Source organism: Podarcis vaucheri (genome assembly GCF_965113315.1).
Source record: "Podarcis vaucheri genome assembly, chromosome: 8".
Lineage (NCBI taxonomy): Eukaryota > Metazoa > Chordata > Lepidosauria > Squamata > Lacertidae > Podarcis > Podarcis vaucheri.
This window is the reverse complement of record NC_138766.1, coordinates 28,691,494-28,709,915: the sequence shown is the minus strand read 5'-3', so window position 1 is coordinate 28,709,915 and position 18,422 is coordinate 28,691,494. Positions and strand designations below refer to the sequence as shown.

Genomic DNA, 18,422 nt, shown 5'->3' with positions numbered 1-18,422 from the left:
ATTGACCACCACCAGGTGATTGCTCAAATATTTGGCTGTGGATATCCTTTCATGCAATAGCCTATGCTGTCTCCCAACAAGGGTCTCAGTACCAAGGGCTCAGTTTAGAATGCAGGATGGATGAGGCTTATAGTCTTGATATAAGATTCTTAAGTGCAGAACTATACCAGTGTTGAGCAACAAACATCTATGGTCAATTTGCATTACTGAAAGTACATTTTGGAGAAATCAAAGTTGCTCAGTACTGAAGGCCACAAAAAGACCCTTGGCACCTTTTATCACTTGCTTTGAATTACAGAACAGTGCTTTAAAAAAAAAGCTTCAAAATGAAAGCTGTTAAAATCTAATCTACCTGAAGATTTCCTGGGGCATGTTTCATTACCGTAATTGAAATGAGTGGAGTATATGATGTGCTCCTACTTACATGGAACTTTCTGCTGAGCACAGACTCCCAATGTCCTTGATATAAGGAGTGGCGGTGGGATCTCATTTTAGGCTCCCATGTCCCACTATGATGAAAAAGGCATAGGTTCATTTCTTCAGTGGCCAGTGAGATGTAAATTTGTCCCTCAGTTGTACCACTTCAGGCTGCAGCTTGGGCTTATAGTGACTGAAAGCTCTTTCGTACAAAAATAATTTCCTGGACCAAGCAAGCCAGATTCAGAGAGGCTAGACTAAAACCAGTCTCCTGTCCTCTACCAACTACCCCCATGCGACCTGAAAGGTTGCTAATACTTTCATTAGTAAAAGTATACATACTGCAACCTACAGCCAGGGAAACCTGTAGCTCTCCCACGGTTGTTGGATTACAACTTCCCATTGTTCCTGACCATTGAGTGTGCTGGCAGGAGCTGATTTTGGACTTCAGGCAGCTGAAGTCCAAAATATAAAAAGCCACAGGCTCCACCACTCCTGGTGTAAAAGAAAGTGATGCTATATTTGAATTGAAGTTATTCAACCACATTTTTATCAAGTATAAAATAATGAAATATTTAACTTTCAGTCTGATTACTTGCAGTTGCATTTAAAACCGAGACATTCTCTGGTTTTGTATTTGGGCATGGGGAAGCATGTTAAAATGGAACATGCAAATCCACTCTTTTCCAAGCAAATGAATTCAAACCAGATGAGTAAGATTAAAGAAAGGGAACCCTTACTTTAGCTTAAAAATGAGAAGGAACAGCATAGTATGCTTCAAGTAGTGGATGATATTTATTTAGCAAAGCATAATCACATGTTAGAGAAATATAAATACTGAATACAAAGCATGTTCGTTTCATTCATCTTTTAGGAGAGTCAATCACAAGCAAGCAGAAAACAAAAGCAATCATATGCTGCTGTTGCTCTAAAAATAAGATAATACTGACTACACGAGTTTGAAAAAAACTTGAAAGCAGTTATTATTTCACACTCTACATAGTATGTTTCGATTGAAGAATACCAGAAGTGTGATGTTCACTCAAATACAAGAGAGACTTTTAGCACTTTAAAAACTTAACAGATTTATTGTGATACAGGCTGCCGAGGACTAGAGAGACCATTATCAGATGCATTAAGTGTTATCAATTGGCACATACACAAGTAGGTCTAGGGAGAAAATGTGGGAGTTCTGAACCATTTTCTATTAATTCAGTCTGTGAAGAGGTCTATATTTTTTTGTATATTTAGATAAACTTGCAATACTGTTGTGTTCTCAAGACAGCATTTTCTCTAAACACTTCTAAACAGTAACGTGTGCTCTCCTTCTATGTAAACTGACTGGGTTGTATCTATTGTGCGACCATGAGGCATGATCACCCAATGGATATTTCTCTTCCACCCCCCCCCGCCTGTCTGTCTGTCTGTCTGCCTATCTATCTATCTATTTTCCTGTACCCGCCACAAAGCTTGCCATAATGTCAGGTAGCATCTACTGAACATTGTGGACTGTTGAATGAAGGTGCAATAGAAAGGGGGGAGGAAATAAAATAGCATACTGGCACAAGATTCCTCTTCCTGATTTTGAACCCCCACCCCACCCCTGACCTCCTGGAAAGCCTTTTGGGGGGTATAGGGGAGAAATGGGAAGGAAAATATGCATCTGTGTGTACTTACACAATACTGGATAAAAGCCCGTAAATTTTAACACTGCTTGATTGTAAAGAAAACAACCCTCAGAGCTGTAGCTTATATAGTTTTCATTTTATTAGTAATTTCAAATTAATGTGTCAAATGCATTCACAAGAAGGAATTACTTAATGGCAGCAAAATATTGACAGTTACAATAAAGAAAAGCAGAAGTGAAAGAATAACTTCTAGGTTAACCATTTTCATCAATGTTAGTTTGTGATAAAACACATTATCACAGAGATCAAGCTGTGCTTATCCACAGTCTGAACTAAAATGAATGCATCTAAAAATCTGACAATGCCCAGGCATCATGGAGTTTTCTTAGATTGGGCTTGGGGAACCTGTGGCCCTTCAGATGTTGCTGGCACTATAACTCCCATCATCCTGACCACTCAACATGCTGGTTGGCGCTTATGGGAGTTGAGAGTCCAAATCTGGAAGACCACAGGTTCCCCACCTGTCTTAGATAAACTTGCAGAGTCTTCCTGTTAACTCAGTGTTGTGGCTAGTGACAAAGCTTACTCCTTGCTTGTGTTAACAACTCACTCCAGTTGTATGGTGAATGTAGTGTGGTTTTGGGCAAATCAATCATCTGGTGTTCATTCTTTGAACCACCAGACTAATACAATAGGTAGATCATACTGACTACATGGTTAGAAGCACATCTTAGGAATGTGTCATTGCATTGTTATTTAATATTCCATAGAACTCGGCATAAGCAAACACACAAAAACTTTAATAAGCTCGTTATTCATCAAACGTCAAAAATGAATGGTAAAAAGTGTTATCTTAAACCACTGCTTCACTTTTTGATGCACAAGTTCATTACTGTTTGTCAATCTCACAAAGATATCAGCCTTCTGTATTTTCATAGTCTGATCTGCCTCCTGAGCAAACTTCATTCCATGCAAATTTTTCTCAGAAATTTTCTGCCACTTACCCTACACAGGAAGGGAAACACACGATTAGCAAAGGCAGAAATCAGTATCAGATATATCAAAGTCATTTCAAAATAACCTTGTGTGTCATAGCAACCTACACTGCAGCACAAGGATAAATAGAACTAGAAGATATTCTTAAAATACATTTCCAAACTGATGCAACGGATACAGTAAATATACTGTAAAAAGCAGTATATTTAATTCTTACTTGACTGACCTGTGGCTTAAGTATATCCTCATTTTTCAGTCTGTTTGTTTTTTAAGCTTGGTCTAGTATCCGTCAGAAAGCCACGCCACTTAAAAGTCTAAATTGAATTGCTGAGAGAAGCAAAGCTAAGTCCTATGATCTCCCACTACAATGTGAATTGAGTTATAAAAAAACTGGTCTACACCTCCAGAATCTCTGCTGGCTCTTCAGGTATACACCCACACAGCCATCCTCTGCAAAAGGTCTAACCTCTTCTTAACACTTTGAGACATCCAAAGTAAGATTGATATTTTGCAGCCAAAGAATATATAATGCATGCCCTGGGATAAATGAATGTTGCAGTATGCTGATACCTGCTTGCAAAAATTTAAAAAGTATGTCCGTCAGCTTATCACTAGGGCTCCTTTGGCAGGAAGGGTGGAATAAAAATGTAATAAATAAAATTTACCATCAAATGTGCTTGACTCTTGCCTACAGTATTATAATAAAATGTTTATTTAACCATGCCTATCTCAAGTTTATCACAACAAAATCACATCACCCAAAAGATGAAACAGACACGTTTTACATAAAAACACCACAACGGTACTATGCTAAGAACTGCCAGAATGGCAAAAGTGTAAATGAAGTCTATATATATCTCAGTGCTGTGAACAGGGGGAAAAAAACTAGACATAACTAAATGAATGTTTTTCATATCTTTTATAGAACAGAAACCTTTGTTCATGTCTTCTGGTTTCCATCATCTTCATTTGAGCGGCACCTATAACACAAAGAACAAGTAAACAAGCAACTTTGTTTTTCTTAGGAACTGTTTACAAATCCTGTTGCCATAAGGTTGGTGGTAGCTGCTACAGGAGTTGACATGACCAACTCTTTTCATTACTTGTAAACGGGGGGCAAGGAACAATGGTGGAGGCAATAGAATTTTACGGCAATCTGCGTCAGAATGCCACCTGGCGTGCAAGATAGCCTGGCGGTGTCTCCAAAGCAGTGTGCGCCACACTGCTCCGTGCAAATAACTATCAAGTAATCTACTTCTTCATTTCAGTGAGAGTGAAAGCTGCATTCTGTCTCCTGCACAAACAAGAAGTATTTTAAGTAAGCTGACAGAGAAACAGATTTGCTACTTTGAAAGTAACTTTAACAGGATAAGAAAAAGGGTAGAGGGTCAAGACAGGCAGGTTAACATCATTTGCCTCCTTTGCAGTGTGCTATTCTAAAATGGGGAGGGGGGGGATAGATCACCCCTTAGGCAAGCAGCGTGACTGATTGTACTAAATGTGCACAACTGGATGCAATTATCTGCCTAAATGGATTTTCAAAAATCCTATTTACCGAATTTCATGATTTGGGGTGTTTTTGTACACCTGTGCAACATACATGAAATACATACAAATAAGATAATACGTGGATCGGTTTTTTAATGCAAGAATCGGATTGGTAAACGTTAATCCACTGAGTTTGGTACCTTCATGTTGAACAAGGAGCTATTGTTTAAGTTGTTGCTAAATGTTTATCTACACATGCTGTCAGAAATAACCTTGTTAGGAAGGTGAAGTTGGTGTCTCAGCAAACCAGACCCCCTGGAGTTGGCGTTGAGTGGCCTGTGACTTGCTTTCCTTGTCTCTCTCAGCACCATCAAAAAGGAAAAGTAAGAAAAACAGCACAAACATTAGTTAAAACCTGATTCGAATCCAACAACCTACAGGAATAAATTTACAATGAAAGTAGATAGTATCTGTACGGTGCAGGGGGTAGTATCTAAACTGAAATGTGGATAATTAAGAATCTAATCTCTCTTTCAATGGGCCACATCTTTTATTAACTGCTTTAATTAACGGACTATCAAAAACGAAAGATTCCTCTGATGCGATTACCTGAGTCGGCAACACTGGAGACAAAATCTTTTAAAAATGGCTACCAATGCCTTGTTCACAAAAGACTTTATTATCTAATGATGCATACTGAAAACATACAGAAATCTGCATGGTCCACTTTACATGCAGCAGAACAATCTTCACTTTACAATAAGTGAATGTCAACTGTTTTATGCAAGAGACAACACTTTAAAGTCACATTTCTTAAAGAAAGCTTCATTTACAAAAGAAATAAAAGGTAAAGAAGCAATTACCGCTTTTAAAAAGCAGCTGCTTTGTTCAAGAGTGGAAGGTTTATGCCTGTATTGAAAGACAACATGATCACAAATAATGAAAACAATGAACAAATGAAAAACACCTTTAGCATTAAAGCAGTACACTTTCAAATGACATACAAGTAGCTAAAAAATCTTTATTATGGTGTTCTCTATCTGGCCATGAAATAAGGACTTTTGGAATTGGAGCTCCGCATTTGTCGTTAGGAAATGAAAACTTCTCTAAGTATTGGCTCTGTGCCATAGTGAACTGCATTTAACAAAATGTATAAAGTCTATATATATATAGCAAGTTGATTTTTTAAAAGTGAAAGTAATAAACAGTACACTGAAGGCGCTCTCTCCATCAAGTGCACACTCCCCAATTTTTTTTCCTCTGAATGTGATGATCAAACAGAAGTTGGAATTATGCCACAGTTGTAATGCCAGAAAACAAAAAAACAAGATCATTTATATAAAAACATGCAGGGAATTCCGCTACAAAGCTATTGACCCTCATTTGCCAGTTGCTCCAGTACAATTAACATCTTAAACGTCAGTGATGTTGATGGTTTAGCTTACCTTCAGTGTACTGAAAGTTGTACGCAACCTGCTTTAAAAGAGGAGACCATCCCTGCGGGCAGGCTCCAGAAGGAATAGACCCCCTTCGGCACTGACTACACCAAGGGCATGCTGCTGTGGCCTGCACGCACACACCTAGGAAAATGCAATATAAACAGCATTTATGCTGGCCATTTTTCAGAGACCAAAATGAAGCCAAATCTGCTAAAAACCAAAATCAACCACCCAGTCTTACTGATATTTTAAGAGATGCTTTGTTCCATTTAGTTAGGGTGTGAGAGAGGGAGCATATGTGTGTGTGTTTTTATATATATATATTATATATATATACGTGTTTGGGAACTGCAGCCATATACGCTAGCATTGTATTTCTGTGCAGTCTTGGCAATAAAACAGTTCTACAGTGAAAAAATCTTCACGTGAGAGACAAACAGAGTTACTCTAACATTTCTAAAAGAAATATCCGCCTTGGTGTTAATTCAAATATATCATTCTTCCTCAACTTTGCAGGGTAATTATTTATATGCTATATGTACATTTATAAATTGCTGTGAAATTGCATCAGTCTTTGTATATTAACTAGTCAAACCCTTTGAACATCTTCGCTGGATTTAAATTTTCTCCTGGATGAAGGCATGCTGTAGAGCCTGGTTGATACTAATCCGTTTAGCTGGGTCTAACATGAGGATCTGGTCCAACAAGTCCTTCAGCTGGTGAACCTTTTTGCGCTGATCTTCAGGGAGGCGTTGGCACCCAATTAAATCTGCCAGCAGGTCCTTTGTTGGATTAATGGTGCTCATGACAGTTACTTTTTCCTACAAAGATAAGGGCATCCAGCACTTAATATCTGAGGCAACAATAAAGCCATAGAAATAGTATATGGACATTCCAATTTATGGCGGTACTTTGTTATTTTAAATGGGGCATATTACATTCAACAGCTAAATGGAGTTCCTTATTTTATGGACTGCAGAAGGCTGGATCATGCTAGGTGAAAAGTGCTAGCATTTTCATGGAAATGGAGAAAAGACTAGTAACTTTAATCGCATTCTAAGTAAACATCTTTGCATGTGCCCTAGTTTAGCCGCCCTCCCAACCAGCTAAAAGCTGATTATTGCTGTGCTGTGAAAATCTCTTCTCTGAAGTCCTTCACAGCACCCAATCACTGTTCCGTGTGATCACAGCCAAGGTGAGGAGAGCCACACCTCTTAGCTATGCCTGTGAACAGCACTGTAAATGGGTGAGCACCCATCATTTGCTGCACTTACTTGAGCTTCTCTTTCCCTACTCCCCACCTTCCTCAACCACCACTAACTTAAGCCCCTCTCGTGCCAAATCAACGCTGCAGAACTGAGGCTGAAAGCAGAGCTACTCAGTGCACAGACTCAACAGTTCACCATTTAACATTAATGTACACTGCAATCATGCCATTGTCCCCTATCTTACCTTAACAAGGTAGATCTTTTAGACTAGAAAATTGGGGTTCACCTTGGGGAAATAAAGAGAATGTACCCTCCAAATAGGAGCTTTCTGTGTATTCTTTACTGCGTGGACTGTTTTCTCAAAACTAAAGAAGGATGAAAGTATTTCAACCTTCACTGCAAATCTGCAATTAGTGAATAGTTTGGGTATTCCACTGAACCAATTCAGCTGCTATTGTATAAAATCTTCATGTATTTGTTCATGTGGGATTCTCTATGCTAATAAGTTTGCTGCCAGTTTGAAGAATATGCTGTATATGGTTACTGATCTGTCCCAAGCTTGGTGTATGTCAATGAATTTTAAACCAAGCCCTTCATACAAAAAGTTGCAAAATTTATATAAGAACCATATTCACCAAATTCTAATTTAAACCTATAAAAAAGGCATGAGAAATTTCCAAACAGAACATCGCATTTTACTTAGTGTAGTTCAGACTTACCCTTTCTGTTACTTTATCTACCTCTATGTACATAAAGTTGAGATTTTGATCGAAGTGTTGATCTTTGAAGACTCCTTTTCGGATCATCTGAAAATAGATAGCAAATTGAAAGTCTTAAAAAGTCCACAAGTATAAATCAGGAAAGCAATAATCTCAAAGAGAAAGGCTTATTTCAACTATGTAGGCAAACTGAAAAATAAAGTGCACTTTATTTTACGCAGATCTCAGAAGTTTAGGGCATATGAAATCTTCAACTGATAAAAAGGTAGCATCTTAAATTAGGCCTCTACACATTTAACTCCAGAAAACTAAGACAAGCCTACATCAAAAGCCTCACGTTACTTCCAGAAAACATCAAGGGTCATTACGTTCTATTTCTTCAGATCACTGCAGAAAGAGAGAAAAATCTACAATAAAAAATGAGATGTCTTTTTCATTTGCATCAATGATAGACTGTTGTATCCCATACTATCAGCGTGTGAGTGGAATGCATTTGTGCTCACACAAGAAGACTACATCGTCCTCTCTTCCCACCTGCAGCCCTCTGCATATCCTCAAAGTCTTCTCTAGAGGGTGGCATAAAGGGAGCTGCAGCAGGGAGGAAAGAAAGGTGAAAAGCTGTTCTGCAAGCAGGAGTCCTCTCATGCAATGGTGAGTTCCAACCCACAGACTCTAGTTACTGGGAAGTTCCACTAGAATTAAGTTTTAATAGCATATTGGCCCCTTTCAGAAAGAATATCCGCAGGCTGTAAACCATAGTTTAGGGACAGGGTGAACAAGTTTGGATGTTACAAGATTCCTACAAGATCAGGGGGAAATTCTACAGTGTTATTCATCTTTACAAGCAATTTATTTCTTTACCTTGTTTGGCATCTTTCCTTTCAGGTCCATAGCAAGTTTCAACATATGATTGTTGGTTTTCCCAGGAAACAATATTTTTCCTGTGTAAAGTTCATATAATGTACAGCCTACAGACCACATATCTATACCGTAGTCATAGATTTTGCCTATAACTGAAGGAGAACAGTTGTAAAATTAAAACCATTAATCGTACAAAATGGCACACTCAAGTAAAGGTCACTCACTTTTCTAGGATCAGCCAGCCACAAAAAGAACAGAATAAATGAGTTGCAGTATCTATGATATTTCTCCCGTGCCACTCGGCTCGTAAAAATGGGTATACTATTAAAACATCATTGCCATCATATCCTTTTCTAAACTTCAAAACTTATCCATCCATCAGTGATGCTCCACACCAGCCTTAATTTCTTTCAGATCAAGAGTGTCAGATGGGAGGTGAAAAGAGATTGGGTGAAAAGGTGGGTGAAAAAGTTTGTAGAACAGATATTTTATGGTGTAGCAGTAGATAATACAGTACAATATACTACAGAAGCTTCCGTTCCCAATCTGGTCATCTGTTATGCAGAGGGAAAAGAATGTCAGAGGCAAGAGTGTGGAAGGAACAAAGAACAAAGTGTCTTAGGCAAGGAGATGGGGAGATAATATCAACCAAGTGAAAGGAAAATGGAGAAGCAGCAACTAGGGAACCTTGAAAAAGGAGGAGTGGCAAAAGACATTGGTGAAGGAGGGAGGAGGGGACCAAGTAAGGGAGAACTTGATAAACCAAAAGCCAAGCAAACTTTAGATGGAGTTTGTTCTCCTTTTCACACTAGCCTGCCACACCCATGCTAGTTGGTTGATTGATAACTATTAAAATGTAAGACCGCATCAAGAAATTTTGCCATGTATAAAATTCAATTTTTGCAGTCCTTCTTCATAAATGTGCAAGTTAAAATCAACATTAACTGCAGAATTCGAATGTAAGCAAGAATATCTCAAGAGTAGATTAACTTACTAATTTCAGGAGCACGATAAAATCGACTGACAAGATACGGTGTGATGTCATTATCTGCAACATGTGAAGCCGACCCGAAATCGCAAAGTTTTAGAATAGTTTTAGATTCGTTCACCTTAAAAAAAGCAACAAGAATTGTACTTAATGAAGAAAGTAGCAAATGACACTGATTGTGCAAACTAACTGCCAACCTTAAAGAAGTTCAGCATATGTATTTAGCACATATTAATACTGATTTTGTTTAAAAGCAGGATAGAGTTCAAAAGCAAGGTGAATCTGAACGCTGTGTGTTGGGAACCAATGGAAAGTGCTGTGATTTCATGCTCTGCTATGGGCTTCCTGGAAGCATCTGATGGGGCCGCACTAAGCAATAGGATGCCATGACTAAACAGCCCCATGGTCTGATCCAGAAACTTTATTTTGTTCTTGGCATCTTTTAAAAAACATATATGTAAAAAAAAACTGTCTGAAAGAATGTGTAACTTCTAGAGATGCCATATTTTAATAGGAATTTACTCGGCAGTTAATACTGACATCTGTTGAGAAAAATTGGAATTTTTTCACCTGATCGTCATGAAGAAGAAACATGTGAAATGAATTTGTACTTCACCTCACAGACAAAGTTTGCACTTGAATTATTTTGCCCAGCATCCAATCTATGTTTTGTGGTTGTCAACAGCAACCCATTCCAATAAAGATTCTATATAGCTAACTTCCCAGCAGCCCATACCCAAATGTTTTCAAAAACTGTTTGGTACAATGTTTGCACAGAGTGGGTTACTGTCCTTATTCCATGCATCCTTGTAACTGTATACATGACTAAACTGTTCCTTTTTATGCAAAAAAACACACCTGCTGGAACTGTCAGGGGGTTGGAGTTAAGTGTGCCTACTGATAAAAAGGCAGTTATGCCAGTGATGCATTTTCTGTGGAATGCTAATTTATCATGTAGGTGCACAAGTAGGTTATGAGAATAATTCCAAATTATACATTAAAATGCTAGCTAGCATATTACAATTAGTAATGACCGAATATTAGAATTCAAACGTTGCCAGTAAACTACTGAAACCTAAAATGACAAGTAGACTGCTCCTACAATAATAATAACAATAATATTATTATTTATATCCCGCCCATTTGGCCGGGTTTCCCCAGCCACTCTACAAGTAATGTGAAGGCTGCTTGAGAGAGTGGTTGCGGCACCAGCAAGGAATCTCTCTGTATAATAGGAGCAATCCATACGGTGAGAGAGCTCTATATGTTACAGTTGACCTAGGGAGGGTCACTCCACAGGGGTGGTTCGCCATAAAGACCAGTCCTAAGCTACGGCACATCTTTAGTTTGGAATGCAAGCTTGATTAAATTTGCTCTTATTTGTTATATTACTATACTAAATTGGGTTGGATCTTATTCATAGAAATTGCTTCTTCCCTTTGGGGGAAGACTTGTGGGACACCAGGGGAGGTAGCCATGATCAGGCAGTTGGGGAGAAATTAACCAGTCACTGATATTTTTCAGCATAAAATCCATGAGAGAGAGAGAGAATATGAATTAAATCTCATAGAAATTGACACAATGTAAACAGGGTATTGTATTTTCTTTTCCCAAAACTATCTGCAGGGTTGTAACAAAATATTACTTACTAAAATATTGTCTGGTTTGATATCAGCATGCAAGATGTTGCATCTTTTAAGAAGTTTTAATGCTAGGAACAGCTGCTGACTATATGATCGCACTGCCTTTATATGGAGGCCAACATCTTTTCCATACTTCTTCAGCACCTCTCGTAAGTTCATACTAAATTGAAAAGAGACACACAACAGATGGGGATAGTAGTAGGTGGAAGAAACATAATGTCAAACACATTAAAAATAGAAATACATAGTAATTCAATGTACAGGAAGTTTACAGAAGTCAATCTGTAATAACATTGTTTAAACAACATTAACTTTATTTATTATTTGTAAAACTATTTTTATAACACTGTATCATATAAATGTATCACAGATAACAATATAAATCTTTTTTATACCCCACCATTTCAGCCCATAAATTACTTGCAATGGACCACCGAAAAGGGTGTACTGTACTTAGCAACAGCATTTGTCTGAAAATCTATTAGCTGAACATCAGGTGGCAGATGGCGAGTTGCATCTATATAAATCATTGTGCACATGGAACAACTGAAACGTGTGCAGTGGAACTTCTCACTTCTCCTTCCTCTCCCTTGCACACCCCCAGATCTGCTCTGGAGGGATCCCCAACTCTTCAGAGCTGATTTGGGGGTTGTGAGGAAGGGAAGGAGAGAGGGGGGATGCGCCATTGCACTCGTGGAAGTTGTTCCAGGCATGCAATGATTTAGTTGCAAATAACTCTGAGAAAACTTACTTTTATTTATAAGAAGAAGAAGAGAAGAGTTTGGATTTGATATCCCGCCTTTCACTCCCCTTCAGGAGTCTCAAAGCGGCTAACATTCTCCTTTCCCTTCCTCCCCCACAACAAACACTCTGTGAGGTGAGTGGGGCTGAGAGACTTCACAGAAGTGTGACTGGCCCAAGGTCACCCAGCAGCTGCATGTGGAGGAGCGGAGACGCGAACCCGGTTTCCCAGATTACGTGACTACCGCTCTTAACCACTACACCACACTGGTGTATATAACTGAATTATAACTGAATAGAGCTATTTCTTAGTACCTTCAGAGATTGATTTTCTAACACACACACGAACAGGACAGACCCTTGATTTCCAGGACAGAAATGACCCACCCTACATGGAAAGAATGCTTCTGTTTTGGCTACAGAATTAAAATATTGTTAACGTCTTCTATCAGAAAACACTACCCCTACTTTTAAATCTCCCAATTCCATGTACACATGGAATTAAAAATAACCCATGTGTGTATAAACAATTTTTTAGCTTATGTTTCAATGACTAAATTGTCAGTTTGCATTTCTTAGTACAGGAAGTATTGATCTGATGTGTAGAGATCTTTCCTGTTCTGCTTCTTATTTCAAGAAGGTTCTCTGTGTGAAAGGTTTCTGTTGTTTGGGTTATACCTTCTGGGAAGCTGAATACAGTAAGTTTAAACTGGTTCTCATGCTGACTATTACAGTCAGGCCAGGAGGAGCCTGGGTTACTCACTTTCTCTTTCTGTCTCTTTGTTCTGTTTCTGTATGCTATAGTGTTAAGATTTAGTCTTATTATAAATACTTGTAAATTTTCTTGTAAGCGCTGCAGCTGGATTTTTATGGACTGTGCCAATCCTGAATGAATTGGATTTGTGACCATTATGCTCATTTGCCTTCAATAGCAAGTCAAGCTCTGCTGGATAAAGTACAATTGCCTCTGGTCTATTTTTGGGAACTCTGCTACGTGTTTAAGTTTTTTTCTCCCCAGAAGAAGCTGGGGTGACATAAATATTGTTCTGTGGCTTTCTAATTTTAATGCCAGGATAATTCTATAGTTTTGGAACCTCCTCTTGACACTATTCTGCTTTAATAGTCACCGTCTCTGATGGGACGAATTGCAACTTGACGTGTCAGGTCATTCTGCTTATTTTTTTTTCAAATATCCTATTCCAGAATATCCTGTTATATGCTGAGGAAGAACTACTTCTGAAATTTTCATGTAAGGTTTAGTTTAAGGAGATGAACAGGGCAATAAGATAAACAGTCTAAACGGCATTATTTTAAACCTTACCTGAGTGGTTCAAATACTAAACAAAGGTGCTGCTTGTGATAAAAATGCCGGAACAATCGCAGGCAATGGAACTTGTCATCAGGATCTGCATCATTGAGTTTTTTCAAGAATTCCAATTCTTTTAAACCAGTTTTTTGCCTGAAAATAAATCCATTTATTATAATATACATCACACAGACACCATTTAAAATGCAGAGGTTTAAATGATATAAAGAAATATATAAAGAAGCAACAGTAACAATATTACAAGGATCAATGTAATCTGAACTTAGGGGTTGCCACTACCAGAAGACATATGATGCTCTCTGGAGACTAGGCAGACAAGGCAGCCATAAGGATAAGAGCAGAAGGACCTTATCTGATATGAGAAACTTCTGGTTTGCAACTGTGACTGAATGCATGCAAGACTGAAGCTTGCAAAGATTAGGCAAGAAGATAGAGAACATCCTGTTATGGGAACTTTGGGGAAGGAGGAGGTAATATGGGCTATTATAATCCCTAGAACAGGCAGAAGCAAACTCGGCCCTTCAGATGTTTTGGGATTACAGTTCCCATCATTCCTGACAAGTGGTCCTGTTAGCTAGGGATTATGGGAGTTGTAGGCCAAAAAACATCTGGAGGGCCAAGTTTGCCTGTGCCTGCCCTAGAATATTGTTCTTCAATCTAGGTCCCCAGATGCTGTCAGACTACAACACCCACCCCCCAAGCCACCTTAGGCAATGGCCAAGGATGATGGGAGTTCTAGTCCAAGATCTGGGGACCCAATGTTGAAGAACACAGACCTAGAAAGGGATAGGGTGGAACTTGTTGATAGCCCAGAAAGTGAGTACGTAACAGAAAACTGGAAGCACAGTTGCCCTGGTATGCATCAAAGTCTGGCATCATTTCTGCCTTCCTAGGGTCTGTTTGTTCATCTACCCAACTCTTTCAGAATTAGGAAGTCCCCATGAGGCTTCTTCAGGTATCATACAAACGTACAGATATGGTGGGGAAATACACAGCACTTGAATTTTACAGACATCAAAATGTTATGGTTAATTCACTGGGACAGCTTAAATGTCTCTTCAAATCTGCTCCAGAGGGTTGGAGTAGTTTTCAAAGAACAAAGGAGGTGGCATGGGGGCTGGAGAAAGGAGTGGAGGGAGACCGTCAAGTCTCACCTCCATTTCTGTTCTGTGGACAGAAGGCTTCACTAGATCAATAAACTGTCTTCCAGCAGATGAACACCAACTCTTTACAGTTAGTCGCTCAACTACTGAAACCAGCAGCTACAAATTAGTAGTTTACAAATAACAGGATTCTATATATTTACAAAACATGCTACATAACAGTCTTCCTGAATATTGTGCAAATCTTCAATCGCTGTTCACGCATCTCTGCAAAACTTGTAGGGCCACTACTGTTTTAGTTCATTTTATCTTGAGATGTAATTTTTCTTTTACTTACATAAGCTCATTGTTCCTAATGATTTTGACAGCCACTTCTTGGTTTGCTCTTGCCATATCTCTGGCCCTCACCACATTACTGAAAACTCCTTGGCCAGTGTACCCATATACATTGTAGCGTTTATCTAGAACTTCACCTATGTTAACACCTAAGGAAAAGAAAAAAGATGTTGTTAAATGCATTTTCAGTGCCAATCTGTCAATCTATCAAGGAGGATTTACCTGTACAGAAATGCATATAGGGTGTAGTCATAATAGCAATTTCCATTAAGGGTCACTGCCTGCTTTAACATAATTCCTCTGTCTTTGTTCTGCATAGAAATGCAAATATTGTGTTTGAATGAGAAATCCTCCCAACTGAATAAGACAAAACATGTTGACAACTAGCTTGCTTCTTACCTTCTACAGTGAAGGGATGGTGGAGCCCTAGACTCACTCCTGATCTCAAGTCAGTTAGAACCAGAGTAACACCTAAATAGGTTTTCTATGAATACATAATGCTACTCCCTGACTTCTTCCCACTCAGTTTAATGATGCCATGTTTGGGAAAAGAGGAAGGATACAAAGTATTTCCTCCCAAAATACCCACGTTACAATTTATGATCCAAAGAACCATGCACCCCATTTTGATATTTTCAATGAGCAGTCAACACAGAATCCCTGAAGTACTATGAGAGTTTAAAGAACATGAGGATTCAGCAAGGTAATTCTTTAAAGGAGAACAATGGAAGATACTATGTACAGGCAAATTTGCAAATTATAACATGCCTGTTCGAATTCAATTGTCTAAGGGCAATGTGCTACTGCATACCAGCTGCAGGAAATCACAAGTGGGGAGAACGCTGTTGCACTAAAATTCTGCTTGTGGGTTTTCCCATTAGCCATCTGGCCAGCCAATGTGAGAACAGGATGCTGAGGTTTGTGGGTTTTCAGTTCAATCCAGCAGGGCATTTCTTATGTTCTTTAAAGGACATTTGTGCAAAATACCCAAACAGCATTTTAAATATGTAAAAGTAAGCGTGTGAATGGTCTCCATCTTCTGTGTGAACCACTGCCAGCAATTCCTTGTCACAGCAGGGAAGAGCTGGAAGGTTCACACTTTTTACACAAATGTGTCCTCGTCCTCCCCCAAGCAATGCAAACAGGGTGACCGGTGAAAACCAAGCTAGGGTGCCTATTGGCACCAGAGTAAAGCCAGCTTTCTGGCCAATTAGTTCCAACTTCTCAAGTTCTCTATGTCTCACCCAAATCAAGTACAAAGACATTTATTTTCAGGGATTTTGAAAAATATTAACTTGTTTTCCCACATGAGAAAACTAAAAGAGAACCCATTTTCCTGTTGATTTTTTGTAGTTGTGTATGCAATATTCTTGAAGGAGATTCAGTGAAGTGTTTGCATTCTGAGTCCAAATAAAGCTGGAACTTATTTTCCAAGCCATTATTCTGGTTTCCATTGAATGGTGAAGGTTGCTTCCAGAGAAAAACTGGGAAAATGTAAGCTAGAGTTGTGTGTGGGGTGTGTGTGTGTGTGTATACACACACACTCACACATTTTCTTTGATGTTCTAAATGTGGGAGATAGCCCTGCAACATTAAAATGTCATTCTGCTGGCCTTTAAACAGGATTCCTTTAATCTGCAGTTGTGCTCAGTTGATAATATATATGAGATGTACCAATCATACTTACGATAATACCCCTCTGCATCTGTCCAGTTATCCCTAAGATTGGGGTTTTCTTTGAAGTCTTTTCCAATGCCAGCAGCCCTAAGGCGTGCACTCTGAAATAAAGTAAATCTCATTTAGCTTTTTCCTTCATATTCACCTATGAAACTACAAGAACTGTTTTAATTTATCTATTTACTGGTTGCCCAATTACATAGTTTCCTAGGCAGCTCACGAAAAATCTTTAGAAGGCCCAATATCAAAGGGCAAAGACACTTTGTACTTCAAAGAACATACAAAACATCAATGCTAGGCATCTCTCATTAAAGCTGATGAGTGTTTATCTTACTATTTGGGCTATTTGAATTCTGCTGAGTAATTCTGGTATTATCCTTAATGCAACTGCAACAATGAAAATGGTCAAATAATCACTTTCTAGAGTTAATGGTTTAAATGATTCAGGGCAAAACCAAACACTGAATGAGGAGACCTTTATTCACACAATGGAAGTTCCCTTCCTCTCCCTCCTCTTAAATCTGCTTTGGGGGTATTAACCTCTAGGTACATAGTGGGCTGCAGCAGGGAGGAAAGGAAGATGAACTTCTGTTGTGGAGATGGAAGTCCATTCTGCTCACTCACAGACGTCATTGGATAAAACAACTGGGAATTAATCTAGTGGTCTTTTAGAAGTTTTTATATATGTTCTTTACCAAAGCAGAGCAGCACTTCGAAAAGCATTTATACAAAAATTACCTACATCAAAATATGCAGCAAACATATCATCTGATTCTGTGAACATGTCAGGAGCTGTAATTTTCTTCTGAGACGAACCTTAAAATAATTCACATTCATGAATCAATGAGAAAGAATACAAGATAGCCTTAACATTTCTACAGATCATTCCATTAATATCCTGCTTTCAGAATCTTCTGGACTGAAGAGCAACGTGCAACACAATTAAAATACAGGCAGCCCTTCGTTTATGTGTGTTCAATGTGTGTGCGGCCGTATATACGTGCAGAACCCAGAAGTGACCTGGAAACATTGTAAAGATGTCACTGAAATGTCACTAAAATGGCAGAACAGGGGTGGGGGAAGGGATTTACAGGCTTTTTCAATAGGTTTCAATTATACATGATTTCACTAATGTGTGCGGTGCCTCGGAAAGTAACCCCTGTGTAAACAGGGAGCTGTCTATAAAATTGAGGGGACTGTGCCTGCCTCCCAGAGTTCTTTGCTCTCCTGCCTCTGTCACATGAAGAGGGATACTACCCACCTCATTTGGTTCATCATCAACCGCCTTAAATTAAAACAACCCCAAATACACAACTTACAGTGCAAGCAAAAAGCAGAGTAAAACTCTATGTATCTAAAGATCTGGAATAAGGTTTTCTCCTGGGTAATACAAAGATAGCTGAAACTTAGTAGCAGATAAACCTTCAGATTTCCAAAGTTAGGGTGTCACCACAAGGAAGTCCTGTCTCTGATCACCACCTGCCTCATCTCTGATGACAGCAGGACCTAGAGAAGGACCTAAAGCAGATTGTAATACACCGGGGGGGGGGGGTGCAGAAGAAGGTGGTCCCTTAAAGTATCTAGTTGCCAAGCCACCAACATTGACAAGATAGGGTTCTTTCCCCCTGTTCCAGTCAGTAATCTAGACACAGTAACACAATTGTGCAATCTCAAAACCCCTGCGTTCGATCCAGTTTCATGACTTCTAACTAAAGTCCTATCAATTTTGATGGGTGGCGCTGTGGTCTAAGCCACTGAGCCTCTTGGGCTTGCCGATCAGAAGGTCAGTGGTTTGAATCCCTGCGACGGGGTGAGCTCCCGTTGTTTCGGCCCACCTAGCAGTTTGAAAGC

At 39.0% G+C, this 18,422-nt stretch overlaps 1 protein-coding gene across 3 annotated transcripts in view; it reads right to left on the bottom strand.

Moving 5' to 3' along the window:
- Nucleotides 1–1,188: 1,188 nt before the first annotated feature.
- PRP4K (pre-mRNA processing factor kinase PRP4K) overlaps nt 1,189–18,422 on the bottom strand; it is a 28,568-nt gene continuing 11,334 nt past the window's right edge. Inside the window, exons 7-18 of one of the 3 annotated variants that reach the window (XM_082236065.1) lie at nt 17,314–17,387; nt 16,582–16,672; nt 14,896–15,043; nt 13,450–13,587; nt 11,394–11,547; nt 9,751–9,865; nt 8,757–8,908; nt 7,896–7,982; nt 5,975–6,789; nt 4,802–5,438; nt 3,976–4,021; nt 1,189–3,050 (exon numbers count right to left, since the gene is read on the bottom strand). In XM_082236065.1, coding sequence (XP_082092191.1) covers nt 6,586–6,789; nt 7,896–7,982; nt 8,757–8,908; nt 9,751–9,865; nt 11,394–11,547; nt 13,450–13,587; nt 14,896–15,043; nt 16,582–16,672; nt 17,314–17,387 — 1,163 coding nt within the window. In that variant the 3' untranslated portion in view covers nt 1,189–3,050; nt 3,976–4,021; nt 4,802–5,438; nt 5,975–6,585. Of the gene's footprint in view, nt 3,051–3,975; nt 4,022–4,801; nt 6,790–7,895; nt 7,983–8,756; nt 8,909–9,750; nt 9,866–11,393; nt 11,548–13,449; nt 13,588–14,895; nt 15,044–16,581; nt 16,673–17,313; nt 17,388–18,422 lie in introns of all 3 variants that reach the window. The other 2 variants (XM_082236066.1, XM_082236064.1) reach the window with 2 other exon arrangements.